Source organism: Poecilia formosa, unplaced genomic scaffold (assembly GCF_000485575.1).
Source record: "Poecilia formosa unplaced genomic scaffold, Poecilia_formosa-5.1.2 Scaffold290, whole genome shotgun sequence".
NCBI lineage: Eukaryota > Metazoa > Chordata > Actinopteri > Cyprinodontiformes > Poeciliidae > Poecilia > Poecilia formosa.
The window spans coordinates 14,384-37,458 of NW_006800229.1; the positions used below are offsets into that span (position 1 = coordinate 14,384).

Sequence of the window (23,075 nt, forward strand, 5' to 3'; positions counted from 1 at the left end):
AACACAAAAGGTTCAAATTCCAGGTTGTAACATGCTAAAATGTGACAAAGTTCAAAAGGTATGAAGACTTTTGCAATGCACGTCTTTAATCAAACATACCAGACACAGTTGCTGTTGCATCCTCCACTACCTTTGAGATTAGCAGACATCATGTCTGACCAATAGGACCGCATGTGCAGAGTAAGGCTTACATGGAGATAAATGGAAGAACCCTGTGATAGACATTACAAAGTCACTGAAAACATGACGAGCTGCATACTGAGCAGCTTTAAAGCCAGTTCAGACGTAGCTACAAAACAGGCGAGATAGATCTGCTTAACTTGTCGTGTTCTCTTTTGATGCTGTCAGCCAAAAACGGTGCCTAACATGAGTCAGATTCTCAGCACCAGTTGGCAGAGAAGTTTCGGAGAAGAAGGAAAAAAAAAAAAGAAAAAAGACGACACCTCAGCTCCTTCGGCTGTCACTTCCACAAGATCCGGACATTTTATAGCACGGATATCACCGTGGCAAAGATCTTGTTGTTCAACCTATTTTTAAATTATCTGAGTGACTGGTGTGAGTGAATAAAGTATCATGAGACACAGAGAGGTACATACCACCACTATAAGATTAGAAGAGCAGTGATGCATGTGTGTTTATACCCCACCTATGTGGTGACTGAACTGAACACAACTAATTTACTCATTAACCGCATCAGCGCACTGATTAATGACTCGAGCGCATCTACCTGCGAAAGTTGTTGTGAACACAAGTTCACTTGAGTTGTGATCTGTAATATGTCAACATTTTGCTCACTTCAGCAGATAACTTCTTTATCTTGGTTGGCCTGAGAAACCTTGATTTTGTGTTGTTAAACTCCTACAGACTGAAATTCAGAGGAACTGTCCATTATGTAGCAATGTTCATTCTTGTACAATTCTTTATTATTATTTCCTTTAAGAGACATTCTTAGCGTGACTGCAACATTTGGGGATAAAGTCACTGAAACATGACCTGATGCTAGTTAGGAGAGGAGACTGACACAAAGCTCTGGCACCTTAGCTTTGAATTAGCTAGGCAATCTTAGCCATTTTTATTCAGGTTTGTAAGAACATTAAAATATCTGTAGTTGGATCTAAAAGACAAAAGTTTGAGACCGCCTCTTTAATAAACCTAACAATATGAAGTTAACACTCCAGTCTCAATTGATAGATTGTAAATTGATCTCACTGTACACAACATCAATATTGCAAAGTATATTAGTTAATTATGCAAGTACTCCTCATTCAGGCTTTCTATGCGCGTAATAGATTTAGTGATTCTAGAGCTGCAGAAAATGTTATTAACTGCATTGCCAAGCAGCAAAGTTGTTTCAAAGCCAAATCAACACACATTGGTTTGGCTTTGGAACAACAACAACAACATCATCATTAAGTTTTTGTTCCCAGAGGAACAAAAACTTTGAAGAAGTTTAGGACTTTTCAGTCATTTTGTTTTAGAATTAAAACAGAAAAATAAATAAAGAATTTGGAGAAATAAGACGGTTTTGCTGAGCACAGGGAAAGGTTGGGAATTAAATAGATGTACATAAGTTGGCAAAGGCCAAACTGAAAATGCTGAACATCCTGTTGGAACAGCAACATGATCTACTTTGTCTTAAACTATATTTTATAAAAATATGATGAATAAAAGAGAATTGGATCATTTTGGGGATTGTTAATTTAGTCCACAATGTTTAGGTGATGAACTATGGTTAAGGCTTATGTTGCATGAACCAAACTTAGAACTAGGTTCTTGTTCAGGGTGAACTTGTGCAGCTCCGATGTCACAGAACAGAAAGGTTCAGACATAATGGGAGGAAAAACAGTTATATGAGCAACAACACTGCAATGAAGATTCTGTCACTTTCATTGTTACCATCAGACCTGAATCTAACCAGTCAAGATTCTGTCCCATATTTTTGCCCTGAACAATGAAAACAAAAGAAAAATGTTTAGTGATGTTAAATTCTGAGATTTATGTCTAAATAGCCTTAATTTGTTGATTTTAAGACTGAGGAAACTGTAAATAAATTCCCAATAGGTTGACCAATTAACTAAAAATCAAGCAAATTGTGTTTTATTTTAGATCACAAACTCAGAAAATAATTGCTACGTGCGACACTAAAATGTCCTTCACTGTCCTAAGCCAAAGTTTGAAAGCTTTACATATTGTAGGAGAAGTTCATGAAATTTAATTTTTGAAACCAGCAACTGTGAAGACAAAGTTAAACTCTCTGGAATTAAAAAAAAACAAAAAAAAAAAAAAAACTAATTTATTCTCTGCAACATGAAACCTGTTCTGGAAATTGTTTAGTCAGCATGAAAATGACGAGCTCAGAGCTCCATTTCAGATGGTCAGAAATGTAGGATGCATTTGCTAAACTCAGCTGTTTTCTTAACGGAAAATGTGAGTTTGTTTACTTCCTTGACTACATAAAGACTTGACTTTGAGCTGTTGTTATTCTAGTCTGGCCCAGTGGGAAACAACAAACGCTCGCAAAACTCCAATTTAAAGGCTGTCAAGCAAGTCGTGTCCACAGTAAACAGACAACGCTGCACCGAACAGTGTGGTTTTTGCACTGGGGTTATCTGTAGATATATGACGATTCACAGTGGATAAACAGAGCATGGATATTAACAGTGGTGTGTAATCTCTCTAAAACATATAAATAAACTTAGAGGAAAAGAACAGCGACAGCAGTATTTTCCATCCTTTCTGTTCAATATTAGAGGTGTAAGCAGAGTAAAGATGCACAATGACTTCCTATTTTTGTCCTCAGCACAGATTCCAAACAGTTTGGCTCAGCTTACACACCAGCTAAGATTTACTGAGAAATGATATGGCAACACAAGCAATTAAAGGGCTGTACCACTAAAATATATCCTGCTGTTTAGACAAAGTGCATCCCTTACTGTCAGACGACAACAGAAAGCACTAAACCACACACACGTATTGATTTGACCAGCCAGGAATTAGTTCTTTAACAATTAATATAGATTTACTTTTAAAAGGATGCATACTCAAAGCTTATTCGTTCTTTAAGAAAGGAAAAAGAAAGGCTTTGAAGAATGCCCATCAGCAGAGCGGTGGTGAAAACACATGATTTTGCAGGTAGACAAACGGAGCGTAATAACCTAAAACACACAACCGAACAGCACGAATCCTCGCTCCTGCACAAACACACAAATAGTCACTTTATATTAGTAATATATTAATTTAAAAGAGGCACATTTTAGCAACGCTTTTACAGGTTTTGAGCAATACCCACATAGTTTAAAGCCTGTTTTTATCATTTCCTTCTAAAGTTTGATGGGGATTTTTGTTTGTTTTCACACCTAAAAATAATGATGACAGTCTCTCATTAACCATAAAACTGACTATTTTATGCAGCAGGTATTATTCAACTTTATTAGAAAATTTGTTTAAGATGTGTCATGTAGGTTTTGCAGCTCAAGACCAAAGCAAGACGAGCTCTGGCTTGTAAATGTTGATCATCCCTGGTATAGAGTTTCTCATACATTTTGGAATAAAGATGCTTAAATGATAGGGAAAAAAAGGACACCTTATGCAGAGCATTGTAGTGGAAACCACAAGTATATGCACTCACAAAAAATGAACAAAAGATTCTTGAGAAACTTATGTAACTAGTGCTCATTACAAAATAAACTAATACAATTTTCTAATAAAGTAGTGAAGCCTTTGATAAGTTGCGGTCTCGTCAAGGAGAATAAAAAAAAAAAAAGTGGAGCAACTGATTAAATAGGCTTTTAAATTCAGAAATGCTACCTTGGGCCACACACCATACACTATAAAGAATAAAAAAAAATCAGAAGGGCATTTTTTGTGCTGATGAAAAAGGGTCAAGCACCACCTAGTATCTGTCTGTGAACTTCCCTGGAGTAAGGATATCTTCTAGCGGAGTCTCTCTAGACCATTCAAACTTATTAGACCCTGTATCAATGTACTTTTTAGTGCCTTTTTTTCCCTCTACACTGTAGATCGTCCAAGTCAGATTTTATTAACATCCTTTTATTAATGGAACTCTGCAGACCTACAAATAAAACCAATGCTTCTGACCTTTAAAACTGCGACAATCTCATTATCTGACAAGACTCTCTGTGGAGAAGAGAGTGGCTGGCTTCTGCCAGATTACTGAAAGAACTGATCAGATTCAGCACAATCAACTTACATGTTTTCTTCACCAATAATGCAGATAGCGGAGAGAATTTTGACGATCTCCGTCATCATGCTGGTCTGTTTGGGGTCGATTGCTCTTGCCAACAGCAACAAGCTCCGCTCGTCTCCCAGGATCCTTTGCAGTCCATACTGTAAAACACAGAAGAGATGAGCCAAGATAGAGAGCAGCTCCATTGGGTGTAAGTTAATGAGAGCATTTACATTCATGGAGAACTTTCACTTTGAGTAAAATATAAATTACACAAAAAGCTGTAATGTATGAAGTCATACTTAGACTTAATCTTCTTTTAAAGAGGTACACTTTAAGGCTGTGGGAGAAAACGGCAAGGATGATAAATTGATTTAATTCAGGACAGGACTGCAGGGACGAATACGTATAGTCTCCTGCACATTTTAGTCTCAGCACAATTGGAGGACTGGGTTCCGATGACCATGTTGTGGGGGATTAGCTCCACAAGCAGCAATATCAATAGTGCATCTAACCTTGAAATGTGGGCCACTTCAAGAAAGGAGGAAGACTTTCCCAAAAAGGGGATAATTAAAAGTTCAGAAACTTTAAATGGTGAAATTAGCTCCACTTTACTGCTTCATTATCCCCAGCCGGTGAACAACAAGATGCAAATAAGGTTGGAAACCTTACCACCTGTGCTAATTTTACACATTTACCGAAGTTGCACAAACGTTTCTCCAGATTCAGCTTTGCAGAGCTCCATGTCCGCTGCATTCACCTCAAAATATGAAATGCTAAAGTCCACTGCAAACTAATGGTATATATTTTTTACAATAGGCGGACTTAAAATACGTAGTCAAATGAACAGGAAAGACAGAAAGACAAACAGAAAGAAAGACAAGAAGAGAAGGATGCAAGGATATAGTGAAGAAATGAAGGAAGGAAGGAATTCAAAGGAAACAGAGGACACAAAGGAAAGAAAGAAAGAAAGAAAGAACAAAAGAAAGAGAAACAAAGAAAGAAAGAAAGAAACAAAGAACGAAAGAAAAAGAAAGAAAGAGAAACAAAGGAACAAAGAAAGAAAGAGAAACAAAGGAACAAAGAAAGAAAGAGAAACAAAGAAACAAAGAAAGAAAGAAAGAAAGAATGAATGAAAGAATAAGTTAAGGGTATCTAATGTTAAGTCATACAAACCTTGTTGTTCATGAAAGCCTTTAAGCACTGGATTAGCTTATGCTGGATGCGTTTATCAATTTGCTCTTGCCTACAAAAAAAAAAAAGTAAAAAATTAGTAAGTTTTGATATGGCATCCTAGTTAGGGTCTGGTTAGGGACACAGAGGTTAGAAGGTGGACTGTGAACTTACTGCTTCTTGTCCAGAAGCTTCTCCAGATTTTCCAGAAGAAGGCCGAGACCTTCATGGCCAAAGTTGTTGACCCAACTAGAATAACAAAAAGAGAAAAGAGAAAAACATCAGACTAAATCAGTATTCAATCTTAATAGGTTCCCTGTTGAAGTTCACTTTATAAAGGTGGCTCCTTGGGTAAGATGCAGGTAGAACATTATAGCAATTTTCTAAAACCCACTTTAACCTTCAGAGGAGATCCAAAATAATCAGAGCTTCAAGTCTACATTGGAAGATGTATTTTGGATTATTATACCACTGAATTGTTGAAATTGTAAACAAGAGCTGTTTTTTTCTATATAAAGTAATCTGTTTGCTTTATAAAATGTAGAATTATGAAAACAGAAAAGACGGAACAAAGAAAGAAAAATCAAGCATTGTTCATCAAGACCCAGATCTCAGAAGCTTACTGAAAGCAGTAAGTTGCATGTTGGGAGAAAACTTCATAAAAAATATTTGCTCTCAAGGCATTTCATCTTATCTAGAAATCAGATTTAGACTTTTGAAAATCAAGTTAGAGAACCCTTGGACTACACTCTGCTTTTCCCCAGCTTTAACCTGGAACAATAACACATATAGTCAACCATGCCCTCTGCTTGACACTGAATATATTCTGCATCAGTCTGACGTTAAACTGCAACCATTTACACACAAATGAGCATCCATCCATCCTAACCAATGTTCTCGGCGCTAAGCAGTTTGCACCGAGGCCCGACGTGAGCAACTATTATACTGTGCCAAAAGATTAAGCAATGCAAGTAAGATAACACTGTAATCGATAATGGATCGAGAGAGATAATTGCCTATGAACTGCAGCGTATCAGGAGACGGCAAATGATCCAGTGCAGATGAGCCTGTTTGTCTAAGCCGGGAGCAGAGTCGAGAGGCGGCGTTGAGGAACAGAGTGGTCGCAGCCAGATTACGCCATTAGCTTCACTTGTTTTCGGGCCCTTAACTGTCAGTGACGCAAAATGCATGAAGCAATTTTCCAGCATTAACGGGGCATAAGTCAATGATTTATCCCGCCTTTTTGACAATGATTTGAAATAATAATGGTTTGAGTATTAAAGCCGTGTGTATTGACTCAGTGAGTCGTAAGAGGCCCTCAATTAGAGATGAGATGCATTTGCCTGAGGAAGCAAACAAATTCGAGGTGAGGTATTTCTTTAATCTGTGACTAAATAAGAACCAACCAGACTCCTTGTGCCACATTTCTCAGATTTGTCTTATAAGCAAGCGGAGTCAATTCATAAGCTGCCATCAAATTGTATCAGCTGATATCAAATTGTAATGAGATGTGCGTTCTTAAACGTAAAACAGTACAACATTCAGAAATTCCCTTATCAAAAGCATTTGACCCAGAGTTTTCTAATCTGATTGTTTCATTCAAGCGTGTGCTGTGCAAAATCTAACAGTTTTCAGGAGAAATGCTGACATGTAAAGCAGCCGGATGTGTTTGGGATACAAAAGTAAGACACCATTATTGAGAGCCTTTTAGACTGAGCGACAAATTCAACTGCATTGCAGCAAAAGCATGGTGGCAACTATGTGTTTTTGGGTGAAAAACAGAACGATCAGAGATTGTCCACTCAATTTTTCCCCTCCACCATAAGTCTTACTACAAGTTGCAACATAATATAGTTCCCCTCAAGGTTCTTAATGCACTAAATGTTTTGGGCCCTCTCTCCATCCCAGACAGCCCATCATTCTCTGTCCCCTCCTGCATGACTTCGGGTCATTTGTGGCCTGCCTTCTGCATTCCCCAAAAGTTTACAAAGAAGAAATAGCTATAAAAATACTAGATGGTGCACATACAGAGCTTGTCCTGAAGCTATGGAAGAAAAACATACCTCATTAAAGAAACTGTCCAAATCCACAATAAATCTCTACAAACACCAATAACTAGAATCTACATTTACAAAAAGATCCTGTTTACTGTCACATCAGAAGCTTCAGATTACCTTTGATCAGTTTTTATTGTCCAGAACATCAAAGTAATGAACATTACTGCGTGACCCATAACCACTGAAAGAGATCAAATCCTTTCAGACCCAGATGTAATGTGACGGTGTACTCAATGATTACATTAACTTTGAGGAAGACGTATTCATATAATATTTATGGCTGTAATCCTCTGGTTAAGAACCACTGAAATGCATTACTTTCAATCATGTATAATCTCCAGGGAACATGAAAAATAAATATGTTCAAGAGAAGCAATTTTCTTTCAATTTTATTTTAGGTCATTTCTGCTCACTTAACTTGATTGCATTGTTATCCTTACTGGGATATGCACAAACAAGATATGCTTACGTCAAATGTCCATTATATTACAGATTTCTCAGAACATTTTCTGTTAATTTACAATATTGTAAAGCAGAGATGTGCTGCTATTCTATCTGAACTTATTTGTTTGCCTTGAGTGCATTATTCAGTCTGGACATCGCAAAGTTCATCACTGATATGACCTGCAAAGTGAGAACAAGTCGAAAATGTGCAAAGAAAATATTAGTACATGGCTCCACGGGGACCGAATCAGACTCTGTCCAACCTCATGTTTTGACTGATCACTTCTGTTGTGTTTTGGAAAGCTCGTCTCAGGATTGATTTCAGCATATAAACCACTTTTATCATTTTATGAGGGCTCAGTGAGCAGCTTTGTTCCTGAAAGCTTCGGAGCACGCACAATGTGCTTCATATTGCATTACAGAGCAGGCTATATAACTGTCCCTCGGTGGGTTTCAGGACCCGTTTGGTGCTACGAAATTTCTGTGCTATGCAACAAATGGATCTCAACTAAACAGCTTGAAACAAAGCTACACCGGTGTTAGCTTAGTGATTCTGTCAAACCTCAGTGTGGAGGAGGACCCATGAGTGGACTTTCTGACAGGAGGCAAGAAGGTGAAGAATAAACTAAACTTCTTTTTATCAACAAAAACAAATCACTGCAGGGCAGAACGATAAATATGCAGCCAACACTGCAAACCTAAACAAAAAGGGGCAAGCAGAGCAGATGTAGGATCACACTGACAAGGTGGAATTGCAAAGCAAATTGGGTTTCGGGCAGCACAATCACTAAGGGGGAGATAATGAATAACAGAGATCAGGTGAGGCGCAATAAGCAAAGGCCAGGTGTGTGACAAGAGCAAGTCTACAACAAAACAGGCTTTCTAAATAAAACTCAAAGAACCAGAACAAAGAACCCAGAATCTGGGCCCAAACAGACGAGAAGAGAAATCCAAAATAAATCAACACAGAAAAAAATAAGATAAGGGATAACTAAACTCCAAAATCATGGTTAGTACGCTTGATTATTATCATTGAACAACTGATTGTTTAAAACAGCCCTGATTAATAATATAACTCCTACTTGCTATCTTGTCGAAAAGCTCCCAACAGAAAGGTGTGTACATTTATATTACAACCCAGAGTCTGAAATTAGATTGTTGGGGTGAAAAGTGGTAAAAGACGTGATAAATGCAACGTCTACATACATAACATGAACTGTTAGAATCGAAAGAGCTTTTTAAGTTACTATGAAAAACTCTTAAGGATGATATTAAAGACTTTGGCTGGAGGTTGAAATACCTTTTAAAAAAAAATCTAACCAAGACCTTTCTACTTAGACATAATGATCATCAAATGCTACCGATTTATAAATGGCAATTTGCCCAAGACATCCCAAAGGGAAACATAGAAATAATCACACCACTGCTAATTCTTATTTGATGCCCTGATAAGGCAAAATATTAAATATAGTATTAGTGCCCTATTTCCTGTTGATTAAACACAAAATAGCAATGTATCCCCAAGTTAGGGACCACAGCCGCATGTAAATAGTTAAACTGGCAAATAATTTAGGCTCTCTCTAAAACACTCATAAATGCATATTTTGTTAGTTCGCACATTAAATATTCCTTAATATGCATTAATACACACATTAAAAACAGTCCTAGCAGCACCACAAGATCTGCCGTCTTCTGTATTTCCATACTTGGCGGTTCAGCTAATCAGCACCAACAAAAGTAAACGTATAATAAATAGCTCCAGAATTGAATACTTTGCAAACGCCAGACAATAGATTGTGAAGCACCATTGTGCCTAGGTATTTCAGCTACTCAAGGCACATTTTCTTTAGCATAAATTGGATTACACGTAAAATCACCACGTGTGTAACAGAGGTATTTAGAAAACTGTTGATTAAAGCAAGCAAAGTGAGATAAACTCCCAGGAAACCACCAAGACGTATTATGTATCCAACATTTTAAAACGGATATAAATGAGTGATTATTGGATAAAATTCAGACAAACAAAGTCTCCACTCATGGCTTCACATCGCTTGGCTCTAATAATATCCGGCCTCTGCTGGCTGGCGCTCGTGTTTAACATAACATATCCTCCGAAACGTTTTCTTCATAAAGTGGTCAAACGCTGAGTTTGATGCCTCAGGACTCTATAGCACTCCACAACCGTGATGTCGAGCAAGCAGCGGAACAGCAGCGGTACTCACAAAGAGCTCTCTGAGGTGAGAATCTGCAACATGAATTAATGTGCTGCTGAATATCCACGTGTGTGTGTGTGCGTACGTTTCCGTCTGTGCATGAAGCCACTGTGAGACAGTGGAAGGAGCAGAATCAAAAGTTAGGTGTGCAGTCAGCTGACAGCTCGCCGTGATCCCTGGATGCTTTGAAATGTCTCCCCACAGAGCAGAAAACACCAGAAATTGTTATTCCTCCTCCACTGAACGCCGAGGATTCAGTCCTGCACAACAATGTGCTCTTCTTACAACCAGCTGAATTTCAAAGGATCCAGTGAAACTAGATGACCGGAGCTTTTCTTTTTTTTTTTTTTTTACATTTTAAAGTGTTATCAAAAACTTTGAGCTGTTTATGACTGGAGAATGTGCTTCTTTCAGGACCTGGCAAAGATAAGTTTAAGTGTTTCAATGAGGAAAACACAATGCTGAGCATATCTCAGGGTCAATGTTTCTATTTTGTTGCAGGCAAATTTTATATTGCGTGAACTTCAGAAGTATTTTACCGGATGTGCAGTAGTATTTTTGTAAAACACTCTATAATATGTCTATCATCTGTCTTTGAAGAGGCTTTCCTTCATAGAAATAACAGCAGAACTGAGAGTGGACATATTTTAACGACTGAAGTGACTTCTTATTTACTCAGAAATGATTTTGAAGAAGCACTTTAAATTACATTTTTGTTTAATTTTATTTCTGATGATATTATGACACCATAACATGAAGGTATTTGTATTGAGAGTTATTAAGCTGTTCTATTTGAGCATCACCTGGTAAAGGGGATCTATTTAATCACAGAGCTTGGGTAAAATCAGACACCGAGATTGACTAACTTCAATTTTTTCATGGCAGTCTTTACAGCCCAGTTCAGATCTATTGATGATCTCCCCCCCCCCACACACCCCCAAAAAAACCTGATTTACATGACATTTATTTCTTTTTTATTTCCACCATGGAAATATTTCCATTTTAAGTCCCAATAAAATACCAAAATAGTTATTTCTCAGTTATTTATGCATAAGTCTGGGTGTAAAAGATAAGGTTGTGTTGGAGGTTAACAGATGGTGTCATAAAAAGGAAACGAGAGCGCCCCTTAAAATACGCTCAAGACGCCGAGGACGTTTATGTCTCCAAAATCACTTCCACTGGCTCGAAGGAACAAGGGCAAACTTCAACTGTGAAGAAAGCCGCGAGGGGGAAAAACTAGTTAACCTGCTCGTTTCTGATTGCTTGTCACGTCCATTGTAGACATGACATAACAGTCATGCCAAATTTAACCATCAAATCAAACTCTCTGCGCCGGCAGCCTGGAAAGTTAAACACAGAAATGGATTTACAGATTTTATTTATTGTATTTTTTTTTTTTCCCCCCATCCTCAAATAACGGTGAAGCATTCGCCTACAAACCTCTGCGAAACAATTATGTCCTGTAATGTTGGAATCCTTCCAGGTTCAATTCTCCTTGACAAGTGGAAAAGGAAAAACCTTTCCGGAGGGGAATTTGACGTCGAGGGGTTTGTAATAAGAAATTGTAAGAAGAGCGCTTCACAAAAAAAACTGTTCTCTGGTTTCTTACATGCTTTGGTTTGGCTACCTGAATGCATTCATCACTGCAAGTTTGTCTATTAATGAAAACATGATCATCATGACAGGGAATTAAACCTCTTTCTTTTTTAAATTTTATAAGATATAAGCTATTTATTTACTCTCCAACGCGTCCTGAGGTCGTACTTAAGTATAACAAAAGCTAACTTCATCTATTTTAAAGTCCTCCATCTAAATAAATTTATCTGACATGGCTTCTGATTAAGCTCCTCTGCTTCAAAATGAATACACAAGATGATTCGCTTTGATTTACCAACATCAAAAATGACAGATTTGAAACAGTATCATTCATTCATAAAGTGACGACTCATTGTAGATTCACTGAGAGCCACTAATCACGCTTTGTTTCTGTGCCAGACAAGATTTCAGGCCTGAGCTGTCGAGAGAGCAGACCCGGGAGACGTTTAGAAGCTCATACTGGTTTCAACGCTCACAACAGCAGAAGGACAGATGGATATGCGCCTTTGTGCTGGTGTTAATTGCCTGCTGTACTCACAGCAGACAGACAAGGGCCAAAGGAGGAAGAGCGAGAGACGTAGGAGCCCTAGTTAGAGCTGCTACTTTTAAAAATTTGATGTCAAGAGAGCAGCTTTTCCTCCTTCTTATAATTGTCTTTTATTTTACTGTGTGACCTTTGGCAAGACGTACAAAACCTATGCAATCAAGTACAGCAAAATAACTTAGGTTTGCTTTTGTTTCCAAGGTAACCTTTAATTTTAACCTTTCATCTACAAGGGCTATTTAGGTTTCTGCAGACTGCAGAAAACCAGCTGAATTATATTCTGTTGCAGTTTAGACAAAAAGAAGAACAAATTGCATATTTTAAAAATATTTGGAACTGCTATTGAATCGTTGACGTTATATGAAGCTGTGCGCTGCTCTTAAGATTCTTACAAGAGACAGAATCATTTCATTCACTTTTACTGGAAGACTTTTTAGATTTAGCTTACTTAATAAAAAACATATATATGTATAAAACATATTGAATATAAAAAAAAACATTTAAGAGAAAATGTTGAAGAAAAAGCTGTGGGTAGAACAATATGATATTGAAGGCTCTCTGTTGTCACAGAGGGAGGAGTTTGATAATTGGCCGTCTTAACACTCCAACAGTAACTTATTGGCTGCATGACGTCATGACTTTTTGAAGACAAGTTATGACAACTTTTAATTTTCATTAAGTCTAACTAAAGTACAGATAGTACAAAATAAGACACAAACAAAAATACAATATCTGAGGGCATTATAAAACATGTTAATTATGGTTTCACAATTAAATTGGTGCAGATATAATTTTAATTGAGGTTAGAATTAGCTTCTGCTAAGTGTCATAATAGTGTATGCTTTCATGTTAGCAAACCTAATGTTTATAATTATTGCTTTAGGATTTCTGCAACAAATGTTTTAGTTAGCAGGGCCCACAATTGGTACCTTGGTATTCCAGCTTCTTAAGCTCCAACTTCTTTTCAAAATTTTAGGTACAACAACAACAACAACAACTGTGGATTTTCTGCAAAGAGTTTGGAGTTGCATCATCAGAAAAATGTGTGAAGAAAAAAAAAAAAATGACTATGTGGATTTTCTGCAAAGAGTTTGGAGTTGCATCATCAGAAAAATGTGTGAATGCATGAATGTGCATCAGTGCTTCTACTGTACACATTTTTTATGACAAACTTAAGATTTACACAAAAACAACTAATTATCCCAGCATAAATTTAGCTGTGTTCAAATGAAGCTACATATTTGAACAGAGATTGTGCAAAAAACAGCAAAATAGAAGAATAGTGGCAATCATCTTATTGTGGTTTGTGAGCTTGAACAACAGTTTCACAATACTTGTTTAAGGTCACTAACACAATAATACACTAATTTTAAAAGGACAGACTCAGCAGGATACACAACTTTGCACCTTTGTTACACAGCTTGCTGCAAAAGCAACTCATGAGAAACCGCACAATAGTTCAGTGAAACCATCCGCACTAAGCTAATGACTAAGCTAACCTATTCAACAAGCACACCAGGAGTGGGCATTTCCAAATCTCAGTCTCGTGTCCTGCATGTTTTCAAATGTTTCCCTGTTGAATACAACTGATTTAAATAAACAGGTCATTAGCAGGCTCCTGCAGAAATAAGTGACAGGCTGATAATTCAACTATCTGAAGCAGGTGTTTGGAGAAGGGGCATATTTAAAACATGCAGGGCACGAAACCTTGAGAGTGATGGGTGGCTTACTCACACCTTAAGACTGCCCGATATGAAAAGGAACATGAATGTCTTCTGGCCCCTCAAGACCTCTACAAAGAAGCTGATTTTTATATGTACAGTATATATATTTAAACCTGTTATAAATGTTCAAACTGATTTTAGCTCAAAACGGTGCAAACATTAAGCATGCAAGAAAACAAGAGGCTCTCGCTGAAACAAGACAAATTCTTCCTTCTAACTGAGAAACTAAGATGACTTAATTTTCTATAACTTGACATCTCACTTTGTTAGAATGGATTAGGAAATTAATAAAAGGAGGCTTGTAAATCTGACAGTTCTAAATTAAGCAGCGAGTATCCAAATTACAAAATTAAAAGTGGGGAAATGAAGCCGAGGATAAATAATTGGCTGGGGAAATTTGAATGGAAAAAAAGTAGTGGGAAAACTCGGCAGCCGAGGAAAACCAAAAGCGGAAACAGAGAAGGCAGCGGACACTCCGGGCGATGCCATCTGTGGGTGGATCAGTGAAGGCTGCGTGCCACACACCTGTGTGGGACTGCCCTGGAGATAAGGCCCACAGCAGAATGGCCACACGGCCACCTGTGCTGCCAAACAGGTGCGCAGCCCAGCCAATTAAACTATTAGACAAACACAGGCCTGTGGGAACAAATTAGCAGGCAGTGCAAACATCTGAGGGAAGACAAAAAGCAGCGGTAAGCACTCACAGTGAGGAACAAGACTTTGCTAGCAAGACTTTGAGGTACGGCACACAGTTTTAGCTGCTATCATCACCAAAACAAATCATCAGAGGAATTTAAGGTAAAGTCTTGATTCTTTTTCAGTGTTTTTTTGTGACACAGGACAGATTTAACTCCCATACATCTAAAAGAGAGATCAGATTATCCACTTAATATAGACAGAGAGGCTGGACTTCATGTAAGAGGACACACTGCTTCCGACTGCAAGACGGGTCAAGAGCATTATTCATGAAAGCTTTTACTTCAGGATCGACGGGGCAGCGTCATTAAGTCAGTGTGGGATTACACAAAGGGCTGAAAGCAACTGAGACAACCATAAATACAAGAAAGAAATGAGGATGTAAGCAGAGATGGTTAGAACAATGTACCTGCAGAGCACAAAGGCAATCGGAGCTACGCTGCTAGAAAAATGCTCAGCTTTAAGGAAAAACATGTATAATTTAAATATATAAAGACGGATATGAAAAATCATCGAATTAAAACGCCTTACTCTCCAGTAATTTCAGAAATTTATTTTCTTCACTTTTTTTAAGAATAGCTTTAGTAAACTTGTTTTAACTTTTGTTTCATAAACTGCTGGAAGTGAACTATACTAGAGCAATAAGTAAAACGTGGGGAAAAAAATATAAGTGTTTGAAAGAGAATTATATTTTAAGTGAGAACTAAGTTGGAAAAAAATGCAAGGATTTGCCAATTATTTTACCCTCACGTTTAGTTAAAATAAAAGACCAAATGTTGACATAACACCGCCGCCCCCTCACACGAAGGAATCCAGCATGAGCTGCTCCAGTAAGTATATGATGACAGTGCACAAAGGTTACATTAACATAGCGCAGTCAAATGCAGACTTTTTGTGCGTTGTGATCCATGACAACAAAATGCATTCACATTAATTAGCGGTAACCTTCTCCATGCTGCTGGAAAGTGAGTCGCTTTCCCCCGGAGATAAATAAGTGGCATAAAGATAACTAAATGACCTGAGTGAGTCAACACCCACACAGTCCCCACCTCTGCTTACACACCTAAAGGTTGATCTCTGGCTGAACCTCACCATCTGCTGAATTTAACTCTTTCCTACAGAGGTTTAAAGAGGTAAAGCCTTTTATACACATCTGCAGGGCGACCCCAAGCTCGGTGAAACACCCTTGTTACAAGGCCGTTAGACATAAAACAAACTAAAAAAATAAATAAACTGGGAAAAAATAAAATAAAAATCACCTAAATCTCCATATTATGCTAAAGATGCACAGCTTCAAAAAGATTGAAAATAACCTGTCTACCTATTATGCACACTTATGTAAAGAGTCTCGTTTCCTATGCACATTTTAATGAAGGTTAAACTGCACCAATTAAAAAGAAGAAGTCAGTTTAGCCACTTCAGGAAGTTAACCGGTAGGGATGCCCCAGTTTAATCTCAAGTATTGGGTTGACATTTGAATTAAGACATTATTAAATGATCAGTATCGGACACCCTAGCTAAACCCAGATAAAAAATCCCAGGTGTTTGTATACCGTCTCTGATTTCACCTCAGCTCATCTTCAACCAGTGAGTTTTACAGCAGCATTTAGGGCAGCCAACTTTTAAAACCATATTTTCGTGTGGACGCTTTAAAAAAAACCGGGTTAAAATATTAAATACATGTGTTTGTCACTATTCACCTGTTTGTCGCACTGCAAAAACACAAAATCTTACAAAGTAGTTTTGGCTTAGTTTATAGAGCAAATATGAAATAAAACAAAACTAAATTACAAGTAAGTAATCAGCATGATGCTGGAGGTTGTTTCAAGTCAATAAGTCCTTAATATTAATTAAAAAGTATTAGTTATAGGTGAAATAGTCTGCCTTAAAACCAATACTTTTTCGTCAAAGCTATGTCTGTTACAGGGAACAAAATGTCAAAACATTACAAAAATATTTAAACTTAAAATGAGTAAACCCCACTGCAGAAACTCAATCTATGCTGTTGAGCCAAACGTATCAGACACACTGCAGTATCAAATTTACATTTAGTACCTTGGAGTAACTCAGAGCTGTATCATGAACACAAGGTCTTTATTTAAAGAGCTAATTTCCAATAAAAGCTAATTAAGAACATTATTCTTAAGTTTTAAAAGTTTAGTGTGTTGTTTTAGCTCTGTACAGAAGTAATTAAACAGCTGTCTTCTCATTATGCAGTTTTTTTTTTTTTAAATCATCTTTCCGTTAGTACAGTCACCAAATAGAGATATCAGCTTTTTCAAAACTGGTAATAAATCTACTTTAAACAATCAAAAACCGGTGCACATTTTCTCAGTTTATGAAGATTACTGTGTCCAGATGCTCCATAAAAAGAAGCATCCCATCAGGGAGGAGAATGGTCTGAAACAATCCAATATGAAAGAGGAGAAAATTGGGACAAACAAAAGAGCTGAAACTGATCCGAGAGAAAAGGGGAAAAAAAAGAAAAAAAAATCATACTTAATAGGAAAGTGCCTTCCTGAGAGAGAATATCATTAAATGAGTTTCACAGAAATGGATAGGGTATCTACAGCTATAAGACATGTCTAATTTGCAGCAGCGGTCTTGCTTAAGGATACCTCTTGTTCCCAAGTCTTATGAGAGACAAGTTGCTGGAAGAAGAAAGTGGTGTGAACATGAGTAAGAGCAGAAAGAGGAACCCAGTGAAGTGGGTGTAACATTTGATGGCTGGACTGCAGAAAGTCTGGTGTTTAAGCTAAATAAATAATACCTCGCAGCACTTCACAAGGCTTTCACTGAACACCTTTGGAGGACTGGGATAGACTGAATTTGTGTTTAGAGCAACAAATGGGAAGAAAAAACAAAAAAACAACACATTTATGCTCCTTTGAGACGAGCGAGTTTGACCAGTTTAATTGGGGTGACCGCTGCCAGTCAAACAGGAGGAGGAGGAGAGGCCTGCTGCACAAAGCGCGGGAGTAATTTTATTAAGTCGAGTTATTTCGTGGGTCAAACGTCGGTACGCACTAAAGCACGGTGGTGGCGAAAACAAGCAATTTCACTTTTACATGGATAACTGCCTTGTGGATTACACCGGAGTCATTTCACTGCTCAGTACCAGACTAATAACATAATATTTTTTTTCCCCAACTCGCAGAACAAAATAGAAAATCTGGTCCCAGTCGGTGTGTAGCAGCATTTTTCAGCCGTGCAGGTTATTTCCAGCTTTGTTTCTCCTCCCGAAATCGCTCATTTCTCTGGTTAAACAACCCAAACAAAGTGATTTATTCAAGGAGCTGAAATATCCATGGTGCCAGAGGCGTTCTGATCAATTTAAATCGATCAAAATTTCCCAGCGATCACGATGAGGGAGGGAACAAGTATCCTCTGGCGATAAAACCTCTGGTTACCAACCTGACGGGGTTACTGGTGAGAGACACTCTGAGGGACTCCAGGCAGTTGAGCAGCTTGTCGTCCATGATGCCGGATCGCAGCTCATGCACGTATTCCTGGGACGAAAGGGTGCACTCATGCTTGCTGTTACGTAGCCCACCCTGCAAAGAAAAACACAGCACGATTAGATTAAAACTTTCAACCAGAATATTATCAATATTTCATAAAAAACTGTGCTTATCTGCTGTCAGGCGCTACAATCTAAACATCAAGGACAGTCTCCATTACACAGAGAGGCTGAAGCATTGCTACCTAAACAATAATCATGGTGCAACTATGATGTTTTGTAAAAATATTCATAACCGATGTGATTTCTTCCCATTTTATAGGAATGTATTGTATTATGCTTTTATGCAACAGACCTGGGTAGTGCATAATTCTGACACACGGTTTTGTTTTCAAATTGCGAGCATGTTCCTTTATCCTGTCATCACCTTTAATAAGGGTTTGTGCTGCAGAACAGCTTATGCACAGTATGATGCTGCCACCGTCAAGTTTCACCATGTGGACGGAGAAAGGCATTTTGGGCGACATTAAGGGGCAGATTGTGGAAGAATGCATCAATAAAACCTTTTAACAAGCTGTTAAAAATATTAAAACAGCATTCGATGAGTAGTTTTAAAAATTAAATATTGAACATCTTTTCATGTTGATGTAATTTGGCAGTATACAGATAAACACTATTTGACCGATAAAATAATATTTAAGCACACAAATGTTATCTTGAAGGTTCAATTTATGTGGCCAGCTGAAATGTAAAGGGCCACATAAAAAGTGATGGCTGGTCGGATTTGGCCTCCGGGCCTTTAGTTTGACACGTGTGCCCTAAGGGGACACGGGTAAAGAGAAAAGAAGAAAAGTTGGTGCATGTGTGCACAGGTGAAAATTTTTAAAAATAGACAAGCGATATAATTTGCCATGTTTTCCTTGAGTTTTTGGATGACACTGTCGGATATATTTAGTGTTTTCAATTCTCCAACAACCATACTCCTTTAGTAGTCTGAGTTTTTGTTTGGCTTCCCAGAGTATCTTGTGTGCAGGAGGAATCAACTTTTCTTTTTTATTTATTTACCCCCTTAGGGGTTCTGTAAAATGATGGTTGCTTTTCATTTGAAAAAGTTTATTTGCTAAGCATTTTCACAGACAAAACTATCACAAAATGATGTACTGAAAGCCAATAAAATAAAACTACTAAAATTAAGTGCCAATAAAAAAAAAGAACACAGAATAAAACACACACCAAAAACTTGCTTTAAAAAGAAAGTTTTTTTGTTGTTGTTTTTTTTAAAGAGTTAAAACTAAATGCAGCTATAGAGTCAGCTGTGAGGTTTGGCCTTCATGAAGAAATTCATATTTTTTTTCCCCAATTGTTCAAAAACCTCTGAGGCATTAACAGAACAGCACTGAGATTAAATGACATGTTGACTATTTTCTAATTACATGACTCCTGAAGGCAACTTGATATCCTGGATTTTCTTCAGGGGTGTCAGAGTAAAGGGCACACCTAAAATCTCGATTTAATCAAATACAACAAGACAAATTACTGAATATGCTGACTATTTTCCTCCTTTTAATGTTAATCAGCAAAGACTAACCCTGGCCTCCACCACCAGAGCCAAAGACAGGCTCCACAGGCAATCTGCAGCAGCTTCCGCTTCAAGTAAATGGATTCTTGTGTTTAATATCCACTGGGACGTGTTTCAACACTGATGTTTACACAATGAGACCAGTGGTGGCACCACACACATCCAACTCAAACACATAAACACAGACTCCCCAAGCACACAATGAAGCCCACTTTAGACTATACATTGATAAATGGATCGACTCCAACGTCACTAAGTGATTGAATCGATTGTTGGCCCCAGAATTACTTCCAGGCACTCAAACAGGCCTCAAAATGAAAAAAAAAAGAGAAGCTTTTCATGGAAATACTTTACATTTTTGCCCCTCCACAAACATCTCAGGAAATTTGATAATTACTGGATGATTTCGCTAAAATTACCTAGCTAGGCGGAAGTCGGGTCTCGGTACCAAACAAAACACATGAGGAAACTCACTACTGAGACTCCATCACATTATCCTGACCCAGACTCCCTGGCATAAGGAACACGGCTGTATTCATTCTCGTATTGCTGGTTCCCTACAAAGTGAGCTGCGCTAATAGGCAGTTTGGGAGGTAATAAGCTAGCTCATTTATCTGGAGAAAAGAGAGACCTGCTGTTCTGCTGCAATACACAGTCAACATGAATGAGTCCTTTTTGTGTGCGTGTGTGTGTGTGTGTGCGTGCATGAAAAACCGGAGGGATTCGAACAGCAAGCCACAAATTTTGTTCTTTTCATGCAAGCTGAGCTTGGCCATTGACTAAATGATATAAGAAATATATTTCTTTGAAAATGGTAATGTAAAATCATATTTTTAAAATGATCACCAAAGCATGATTCATACACTCAGGAGAAACTGCAGCATGCGGCTTAGCAGCTTATTGCTGCGGCTATATTAGTTCTCAAGTACTAAGATGAATATTATGCAGAGGAATAAACAAGAAACTAATTTCAGATTTCACAACAGATTTCTGTCAACAACAGGAAATCTGCTGCATATTTACACCATATAAAATTCAAGTAGTTTTGGTATTTACAGTTCAGAATAGCGGAGTATATTAGAGTCAATTAGAGCAAAAGAAAGTAGGCAAAAGGTAAAGCTACACAATCTCTAGAAAACTTTTAATTGTGATGCTATTGCTGAATATTGCAATGGTGATATTGATTTCAAGTAATCCACATTTTTCTGACATTTTCTTTTCCTCCATCCCATTGACCCCCCAACTTTCAATTTCAACATCTCAGCTACTAAAAAAACAAAAAATAACAAACAAAAAAAAAAAAAAACTGAAAACTTTTTCTGTTTTGGGTTTTTCACACATAGACCCTGTGACAGTTCCCTTTGCTATTTACTGAGGCTGCAGAGTCGATCATCAACGCACCATGTTTGCAGTATCAATGTTGAGATAACAGTTCAGAATGCTCCATGTATTCTTGCTTTGGAAGCTGATAACATATTTGGTGATGCATTTTGCTTAGAGAATAATAAAATGGCAAACTATGTTGCTATGTGCGTGTGCCGTTTCATTCCTGAAACAGCAGATGTGGGTATAGTTTTAACAAGTTTTAACAAAATAACTTATGTTGTTTGAGTAGATTCATTAAAGAGCTATATAAAGTGTTCATTAACACAGGAAATTGCTTGTGTCATATTCAATAATACTACAAACTGGGAAAAATACCGCTTAAGTAAAAGTTATTTATCCTTAACAACAAAGTGAAACACATCTGAAATGAGCTGTAATTTTATAGTAAGTAATTTCTTTTATCATAATGTCATTGTTTTTGTTTCACTTTAAGGAGGCTCAATACCAAAGCAGAGAACAGAGGAGGAGAAACGTACCAGAGCTTTATTTTTAAAGATAAAAAGAGCAAAAGTACATAAAGAACTAAAGACAAGTTTTGCAGCCCTTGAGATTGTTTTTATATGGATGTCATAGTATTACGTTTGTGTGTAAAGAGCAATACCTTTCACATTGTTTTGGTAATTTTCCTCATACTTAATATTATCTGATGTCTTAAAAACAGACAAGGTATAAGTCTGGAGGGAACGTAGAAACTGTTTTATTGAGAGTCATTGTGGGTATTGATTTGCAGGATGAACTTGAGACAAAATCGAAAGTTTCTTAAAATCCTACATTATTGATTTAAACATTTTGTCAAGACGCCAAAGGCCCAGTAATCTATTTTACATAAAGATTTTTCTCTGTAGTGCAGACTCTGTGTGCACAAGTTTTTATTCTAAATTATCCGAGTGCTTCACCAACTCAACACGAGAACCTCAAGTTAACAGAAATGTCCGACTTAATGTTTGATTAAATTTGAGGCAGAGTTTCAGAATCAGTTTTCATTTTGTGACTGGACTAACTGATTATATTAAACCCATTCCTTTAATTTATATTATTTTTTTCTGAAACTCCTGCTCCTGACAAAACTTGATTCTATAAACCTAACAATAAAAGCTTTCCACTTTGCAGTACTAAGGGAAACACATAAATGTTGGTATAAAAGGCAGGTGAACAACTTTTCATTCCTGAATGTGAAGGTTTTTTTCTAACCATACATTCACAGTAATGGGCCGTTAAAGGCGAATGCGTTTCTAAACAAATACATTTATCTTCCTACTTCTCCACAGTTCCCAGCAAACGTTCCACGATGTCCAGAAAAGCTTGAGATCTGGTTTCAGCACACGATCTGACCTCTGGAAACCGAAGACTTTGGCAATAAACTGCTTTTTTATGCTCCGAGCTCAAATCAATGGACTCCATTGGGGTAATATCAACATTACACCACCATACTGGCAGCGGAGAAACTATCTGAGGAGCAGGAGGGGAAGTGGAGCAGTCGCTGGCTGGCCTCTAAGTAATAAAAGGTTTTTCCTCTGACTGGTTCTGAAATAATGGTCAACCTGGAGAAAAAGTGCAAGACTAAATCAAGAGGAGAATCGTGTGAGTGGGTATTGATGCATGAGTAAGAAAAGCCAAAGAATAAAGGGCAAGAAGATATAGAAAAGGTAAAAAAAAATAAAAATAAAAGATAACTTTGGGAATAAAGGGCAGGGCAAAGACCATCAGGAGACTCTGCAACCTCAACGGCGGAGGGACGACTTGAGCCTCATCTCCTGCAGCTTATTGAATCCCCTGTTTGTCGATAACAGTATTTCCTGCCAAAGAAAATGGTGTTGGGAGCAATTACTTCAGTGAGCCTGTCAATTTCATTTTGGGGGGGTTAGAGGTGCATCACGGACCCTTTCCTCCACCGCTTCCACCTCTGTGCCCCCGCCCCCACGTTCTCCGTACGCCGTGGGGAGAGACGGAGTGTCTCGCCATCTATCGAGGGAGGAGCAGGGAGACGATGCCAAGTCGGCTGCTCCTCAACATGTCA

At 37.7% G+C, this 23,075-nt stretch overlaps 1 protein-coding gene across 4 annotated transcripts in view; it reads right to left on the reverse strand.

Moving 5' to 3' along the window:
• The window catches only part of LOC103151719 (protein diaphanous homolog 2-like), a 145,588-nt gene that overhangs the window by 11,471 nt on the left and 111,042 nt on the right, over positions 1-23,075 (reverse strand). For all 4 annotated transcript variants that reach the window (XM_016681715.1, XM_016681714.1, XM_016681712.1 and 1 more), the window contains 4 exons: positions 18,048-18,187; positions 5,534-5,608; positions 5,363-5,432; positions 4,211-4,347 (listed from right to left, as the gene is read on the reverse strand). In XM_016681715.1, coding sequence (XP_016537201.1) covers positions 4,211-4,347; positions 5,363-5,432; positions 5,534-5,608; positions 18,048-18,187 — 422 coding nt within the window. The remainder of the gene's footprint in view (positions 1-4,210; positions 4,348-5,362; positions 5,433-5,533; positions 5,609-18,047; positions 18,188-23,075) is intronic.